Source organism: Macaca mulatta, chromosome 6, assembly GCF_049350105.2.
Source record: "Macaca mulatta isolate MMU2019108-1 chromosome 6, T2T-MMU8v2.0, whole genome shotgun sequence".
Classification (NCBI taxonomy): Eukaryota; Metazoa; Chordata; class Mammalia; order Primates; family Cercopithecidae; genus Macaca; species Macaca mulatta.
This window is the reverse complement of record NC_133411.1, coordinates 141,637,251-141,644,832: the sequence shown is the minus strand read 5'-3', so window position 1 is coordinate 141,644,832 and position 7,582 is coordinate 141,637,251. Positions and strand designations below refer to the sequence as shown.

General features: G+C 41.8%; 1 protein-coding gene across 4 annotated transcripts in view; it reads left to right on the top strand.

The window, feature by feature from the left end:
* The first annotated feature begins 4,249 nt into the window (after positions 1-4,249).
* KIF3A (kinesin family member 3A) overlaps positions 4,250-7,582 on the top strand; it is a 49,004-nt gene continuing 45,671 nt past the window's right edge. For all 4 annotated transcript variants that reach the window (XM_078005177.1, XM_015140755.3, XM_078005176.1 and 1 more), the window contains exons 1-2: positions 4,250-4,372; positions 7,292-7,565. In XM_078005177.1, the coding sequence (XP_077861303.1) occupies positions 4,367-4,372; positions 7,292-7,565 (280 nt within the window). In that variant the 5' untranslated portion in view covers positions 4,250-4,366. The remainder of the gene's footprint in view (positions 4,373-7,291; positions 7,566-7,582) is intronic.

The window sequence follows — 7,582 nt, the reverse complement described above, 5'->3', positions numbered from 1 at the left end:
AAACACATTTTATCAGAAAAAGCATTTGACAAAATCACACACTTTTTCATAATAAAAAACACTCCACAAACTAGAAAATTTTCCAGTGTAAAGCGCATTTATGAAAAACCTGCAGATAACATCAGACTTAATAGTAAATGATCAAATGCTTTCCACCTGAAATCATCAATAAGACAAGAATGTCTGTGTTCACCAGTTCTGTTCAACAATGTACAGGAGAGTCTAGCCAGGGCAATTAGGCGAGAAAAAGAAAGAAAAAGCATCCAGGTTGGAAAGAAATCATATCGTCTTTATTTGCAGATGATATGATTTTGTATATAGAAAATCTTTAGGAATCCACTAAAAAAAAAGTTTAGGAAAGTTGCAGAGTACAAGATCACTGTACTATAAAAGTCAATTTTATTTCTGTACACTATAATGAATAATCTGAAAATGAAATTTAAAAAACAGTTTCATTTACAACAGCATAAAAATAATAAAATATTTGTTACAAAAATTAGCCGGATATGGTGGCACGTGCCTGTAATCCCAGCTACTCGGGAGGATGAGGCAGGAGAATCCCTTGAACTCGGCGGGGAGGTGGAGGTTACAGTGAGCCGAGACTGTGCCATTGCACTCCAGCCTGGGCCACAGATTGAGACTCCATCTCAAAAAACAAACAAAAAATAAAATATTTGGGAAAAATATTAATATAATAAAAAAATGTAAAATGTATACATTGAAACTACAAAACATCACTAAAAGAAATTAAAGAAAACCTAAATAAATGGAAAGACATTCTGTGTTCATGGGTAGGAAGACTTAAATTGTTAAAATGGCAATACTCTCCAATTTAATCTATATATTTTGCATAATCCCTGTTAAAATTCCAGCTGTCTTTTTGCAGATATTGACAAAGTGTTCCTGAAATTCTTAAAGAAATTCAAGGGATTCAAAATGGCCAAAACAATCTTGAAAAAGAAGAAAGTTGGAGGCCCCACCCTATCTAATTTCAAAACTTACTACTAACATAAAGTAGTCAAGACAGTGTGGTATTGGTATTAGGATGGACTATACATCAGTGGACTAGAATCGAGGGTCTATCTTGTTAAAATGATCAGTTTAACAAAGGTGCCAGTTCAATGGGGTAAAGAATAGTTTTTTCAGACAAGATCAGGCTCATTCAGGGTGGTATGGCTATAGACAAGAATAGTCTTTTCAGCAAATGGTTCTGGGACAGCTGGATATTCACATACAGAAGAATGAATTTGAATCCCTCCATCACACTGTATACAAAAAGTAACTCAAAATAGGGCCAGGCACGGTGGCTCATGCCTGTAATCCCAGCACTTTGGGAGGCTGAGGTGGGTGGATCACCTGTGGTCGGGAGTTTGAGACCAGACTGACCAACATGGAGAAACCACCTCTACAAAAATACAAAATTAGCCTGCTGTGGTGGCTCATGCCTGTAATCCCAGCTACTCAGGAGGCTGAGGCAGGAGAATCGCTTGACCCCAGGAGGCAGAGGTTGCCGTGAGCTGAGATCGCGCCACTGCTCTCCAGCTTGGGTGACAGAACGAGACTCTGTCTCATAAACAAAAAACAAACAAACAACAACAAAAAAACCCCCACAAAATAGATTATATACCTGAATGTGACAGCTAAAACTATAAAACTCTAGGTAAATCTTCATGATCTTGGGTTAGGAAATGGTTTCTTACATATGTACCAAAAGCATAGTGACAAAAGAAAAAATACGTAAATTGGACTTGATCAAAATTTAAAACTCTTGTGCTTCAAAGGACGATACCAATAAAGTAAAAAGAAAACCCACAGAATGAGGGAAAATATTTGCATGTCATATACTTGAAAAGGGCTTTGCATTCAGAATATATAGAGAACTCTTACAACTTAATAATGAAAAGACAAATAAAATGGTCAAAGGATTTGAATGAACATTTCTCCAAAGAAGTTATACAAATTGCAAAAGCACATGAAAAAAATGCTCAACATCATTATGATCAGGGAAATGAAAATAAAAACTCCAGCAAGATACTACTTTACACAAAAGTGAGTGTTGGCAAGGATGTGGAGAAATTGTAAACCTTACATGTTACTGGTGGGAATTTAAAATGGTGCACTACTGTGGAAAACAACTTGGCAGTTCCTCGAAATGTTAAACATTAGCATTACCAAACGATCCAGCAATCCTACTTCTAGATGTGTAACCAAGAGGAAGGAAAACAGGTTCATACAAAAACTTGTAGCAGCATTATTCATGATAGGCAAAAGGTAGAAACAAACCAAATATCCTTCAATGACAAATAGGTAAAAAACATGTGATAGCCATACAATGGAATATTATTCGGCCATAAAAAGTAACAAATTGCTGATATATGCTACTATAGGGATAAAGTTTGAAAACATTGTAAGTGAAAGAAGTTACTCACAAAAGGTTGCATATTGTGTAATTTCATTTATATGAAATGTCCAGAATAGGCAAATCCATAGAGATAGAAAGTAGATTGGTGGTTGTCTAGGTCTGGGATGTTGGCAGTGGGGTGGGAGGAGGGTTGCAGAGAGCAAGGGGGAGTGGCTTATGAGTGTAGAGTGTCTTTTTGAAATGATAAAAATGTTCTAGGTTATGGATGCACAACTCCATATATAGTAGGAACTATTGACTTGTACAATTTAAATTGGTGAATTGTATGTTATGGTGTGTAAATTATATCTCAGTAAAGCTTGTATGTGTGTACATATATAAAATATTGAATGGTGATAGGTACTATGGAGAAATATAAAGTAGGCAGGGAAAAAAAGAAGAGTTGGGGCTGAAGGTTGGAGTTTTAAATAAGGAAATCATATTTGGATTCACTGGGATTATGTGAACAAAGACTTTCTGGAGGAGGTGAGTGGGTCAGGTGGTTATTTAGGGAAAGAACTTTCTAGGCTGCCTGGGTTTGGACCTGGGCTCTGTCATTGTTTGAATGTATGACCTTGGAAAAGTTATTTAATGGTCCTGTGCCGCCATTACTTTATCTGTAAAATAATAATAAATAGTATCTATTTCAAAAGGTTATTGTGTGGATTAAATGAATTTAAAAAAGAAAGCATGTAGAACAGTACACTGGCACTATGTAAAATGCCTTATCATTATTTTCCTCAGTTCCTACTGCAAGCTCACAGCCCTTGCATGCTAAGATGGAAGCACGACGGGAATGTTGGATGATACAAGGAGGCCAGGTGGGGCTGGTGCAGAAGAAGCAAGAGGGAGGATTGTAGGGCTTGTGGCTTTAGCTTTGTAAGATGGGAAATCAATGGAGGGTTTTGAGCAGAGAAAAGAGAAGATCTGATTCATGTTTTAGCACCAGCACTCTGGCTCTTGTCCAGCACACTGAAAGGGGACAAGGACACAATCAAGGAAACCAGTTCTAAGCGACTGTAGTAATGCATGTGAGAGACGATGGTGGTGGGAGAAGTGGCCAAATGGTTCCACTACGAAGACAGATACAACAGGCTGTATTTAAAGATACACTATTCATACACATGAAAGAGCTTGCAGTTTTGACCTGAGCAGTTGTCGGAATTAAGCTCCCACATATTGAGACGAAGGAAGTCTGGGAAGAATGAGAGGGAGCCCTTTTTAATTTTTTAATGGGGGTGGAGTGGGGTAGTGGGGCGACTGATGGGGGATCAAGATTTCAATTCTGGACATGAATAACTTGAAATACCCATTACACATTCAAGTGGACTGGAAAGAGGATGGACGGATCATTGGTTCTTTGACCAACACGTATAAAAATCCCACTCTGTGCCAGGCTCTGTGTAGGCTCTGGAGATACGTGTGAAAATACTAAACCACCTCCTTAAGAGCTCACTTTCTAATGGTAAGACCGGTCTTGAGGAAGTTAGCAATCAAGCGAGGTCAGGTAGGTGAGGTCTTTAACTCTTCGGATGAGAGAAAATGTGCAATTGCTATTACTGATTTTAACATTCCGGGTATTGCAAGGACCAGCAGACGGGCCTAAGAGCTGCTACTCCTCCCAACCCGGGGCTGCCAGGTTATCTCCGCCTCAGTGCGGGCCACATTTCTAGCGCAGCAGAATGGCAGCATTGCGCACGCGCGGCCTCTGTCTGGAGTCCTAGGAGATGGACTCGGAAAGCCTCCGCGCAGGCGTAATTCAAGGGCCATGAGAGTCTGAGACTGGGCTTGGGGCGGGGCGAGCTCGGAATGCGGCTGCGCACTGGGCGCTCTCGCCCGGGAAGCCGCAGTCTCGAGAGCGCTAACGAGGTGCTTCGATAGTCTCTGGCCAGCCTTTCTGCGCACCCGGTGTCGTTTCGCTGGACCCCGGGCGGGGACGTCCGCCGGGCACGGGAGGGAGCCAAGATGCCGGTGAGGAGAGTCGCTTCGCCTCTGGGGTTTCTTCTCATCCTCGCGGCCTGGCCCGGGGGCGCGGCCGTTGCCATGGAGGCGCGGAGCAGGCTGACTGCCTGGGTGGGGCGGGGCAGGCTCGGTCGTGCGGCGGAGGTGGTTGGAGAGCCTGGCTAGTCAGCCCCGGGGCCGCGGACGTCCGGCCGGCCTCGAGAGGGGCCTGGGGGCAGGCCCTGCTGCCCTCGTCGCTGCTGCGTCCCGTGGGGCCTGCGCCGCTTATCAAAAAGGCGCTGGGCTGGAGGTTGCTCTCTGGCTCGCAGCCCTGCCTGCTGAGCGGGGCGTCTGGGGGTGGCCACGGAGGGTCTCTTTGGATGCTCCACACCTCGTTAGGCCTTTGCGCCTCGGAGCAAGCTCAGGGAGGCAGCGGAGCGAAGGCTGCCTGCCCCTATTCCGAGCCCCAGACTCCGACTCTCCTAGCCTGGAGCTGTCATTTCTCTTGTGGCGCTTTAGCTTATGATGCAGAATGAAACCTGTAGGTGTCTTTGTGTGTGTGGCGGTGTTATGTTTATCTTCCAGGATTTCACAGATTGTTATCGTGAACTTAATAATGGGGCCTTGTAAGACCCCTTGTTAGGGGTCATGGAGGAAAATTGAGCCATGGCCGCTTATTTAGTGGTTGTGAAGCCTGGCATAATTATTTAATCTGTCTGGGTCCTTAGTGCCCAAGTAAACTTTACCTCATGGGGTTGTTATCCGCGTGAAATAATGCACAGGAGACTAGAAGGACAGTGCTTGACATTTAAGATTAAACGCTCTATATTTGTACCTGTTCACTGCTTTCAAGTTTTTAATTCAATAAATATTGGGCGCCAACCACGTGCTAGGCCTTGAAGATACAACATTGAGCAAAACCAGTCAGGTTCTTGAACCTGGAAAGAGAGAGGCTTGCCTTCTTGGGCAGAGGTGAAAATCATACGTATTTGCAGAAATAAGACACAAAACCTTAATGAATGAAGTGAGTGGGTGTCCTACAATAGAGAGAAGTGGATTCTGGTGAATTGGAAAGTATTGCCATGTAAGATTGATGGTCTGCAGATGATAACAGGTCATTTTTTTTTCCTCCCAAGAAGAGACTTTAGAAATCATTTTTGTGAAATTTCTTAATTTTAGCAACTAATTCAGAAGCTCTTTAAATACTATGAACCAAACAAAAGAAATTTGTGGGCTGAATTCAGCCTCTTGACTACCTGTTTGCAACCTCCAGTGTAGACAGAAAGACGTTAATCAAATAAGGAACAAGCAAAAGTAAAATTCGTGTCCAGGAAGGGGAGAGCAGGTGCTTTCTGAGCCTATAAGAGTATTTGACCTAGTCAGGAAGTCTTCCCAGGTGAAGTGGCTGTTGAGTTCTGAAGGATAAGTAGATGTTAGCTAAATGAAGAGGCCACTGAAGATGGTTCTAGGTAGAAGAAACAGCACCTGGAAAGGCCAGTGGTGAGGAGCCTGGTGACAAGAAAAGGCCAAGAAGCTCAGTGTGGCTGTGGCATGGATGAGTCAGGCAGAATATCTTGTGAAATAAGCCCAGAGAAGCAGACATGGGTGGAAGCCAGACCTTACAGTCCACCTTAAGGATTCTGGTTTTTGTCCTGAGATCTATGGGAAACCACTGAAGAATTTTTAAGTAGGAGAGTGACATGATTAGATTTGTGTTGACACTGACTGCTATTTGGAGAATAGGCAGTAGGGCAATCTAATTAGATTCAGGAATATAGTTAGGAGGCAGTAATCCAGGGCCAAGATGATGGTAATTTAGACTAGTGTGATGAAGGCAGAGATAGATAGAAGTGTATTGTACTGATATAATCTGTTACTTGTCAGTGACAATGTCAAAGTCAATGACAATGGCTTATATTTGTTTCTCTTTAATGCTTAGAAGAGAATCTGAAACAGTAGGAATTTAACAAGTATCTGTTCAACTAAACTGTCCTTTTCACTTCAATAATAGGATTGTGTTTCATTATATTTTCTTAATCATAAAATTTCAGAAATAGCTGGGTGCGGTGGGTCACGCCTGTAATCTCAGCACTTTGGGAGGCCGAGATGGGTGGATCACTTGAGGTCAGGAGTTTGAGACCAGCCTGGCCAACAAAATGAAACCTCATCTCTACTAACTAAAAATACAAAAATTAGCTGGGCATGGTGATGGACGCCTGTAATCCCAGCTACTGGGAAGGCTGAGGCAGCAGAATCGCTTGAGCCTGGGAGGCAGAGGTTGCAGTGAGCCGAGATCATGCCACTGCACTCCAGCCTGGGTGACAGAGTGAGACTCTGTCTCAAAAATAAGAAAAAAACATTCAGAAATGGAAACTTTACATGCACTAATGCTCATAAGGTTAGGTAATATAAGGCATTTTTCTTTGCCATTAGACTTTCATTTCTGTCTTTATCTTATTGTTGTCTTCTGTAGAGAAGGCATATATGGATATATTACATAATAAAAACCATTTTACAGATGCATGATAGGGGATAAAACTAAAGTCTCAGGGGGAAACAGAGGTCCTACTATATTCTTGAGTTAAAGTTGTTAACCATAGTCACATGTGTTTTTCTATAGGCAGGAAACGCTGGGTCAGAGACTTTTGTGCAGAAAGACAATCTAGAATATATTGGTTCAGTTTCTGCTTGTACAGCCTTTGCCACAAATGTAAACTAGATTTTCTCTCCCTTTTATGTTTTAAAAGAAACTATTTTCCTTTTTATATCTTTTAATAAACTTTTCACTTATATGTAAGATCTTTAATTGCATTTAACAAATACTTACGAAGTGTTTAATGTGTGCGAGGCACTGAGGTGGCAAAGTAGCCTTTTAAAATTTATACATTTAATCTGTTGAGGGTAAAAATAAATGTTCTTTTCGTTATTTGTAAATATTATCTCCAACAGATCAATAAATCAGAGAAGCCAGAAAGCTGCGATAATGTGAAGGTTGTTGTTAGGTGCCGGCCCCTCAATGAGAGAGAGAAATCAATGTGCTACAAGCAGGCTGTCAGTGTGGATGAGATGAGGGGAACTATCACTGTACATAAGACTGATTCTTCCAATGAACCTCCGAAGACATTTACTTTTGATACTGTTTTTGGACCAGAGAGTAAACAACTTGATGTTTATAACTTAACTGCAAGACCTATTATTGATTCTGTACTTGAAGGCTACAATGGTAAGTGAATATTTACT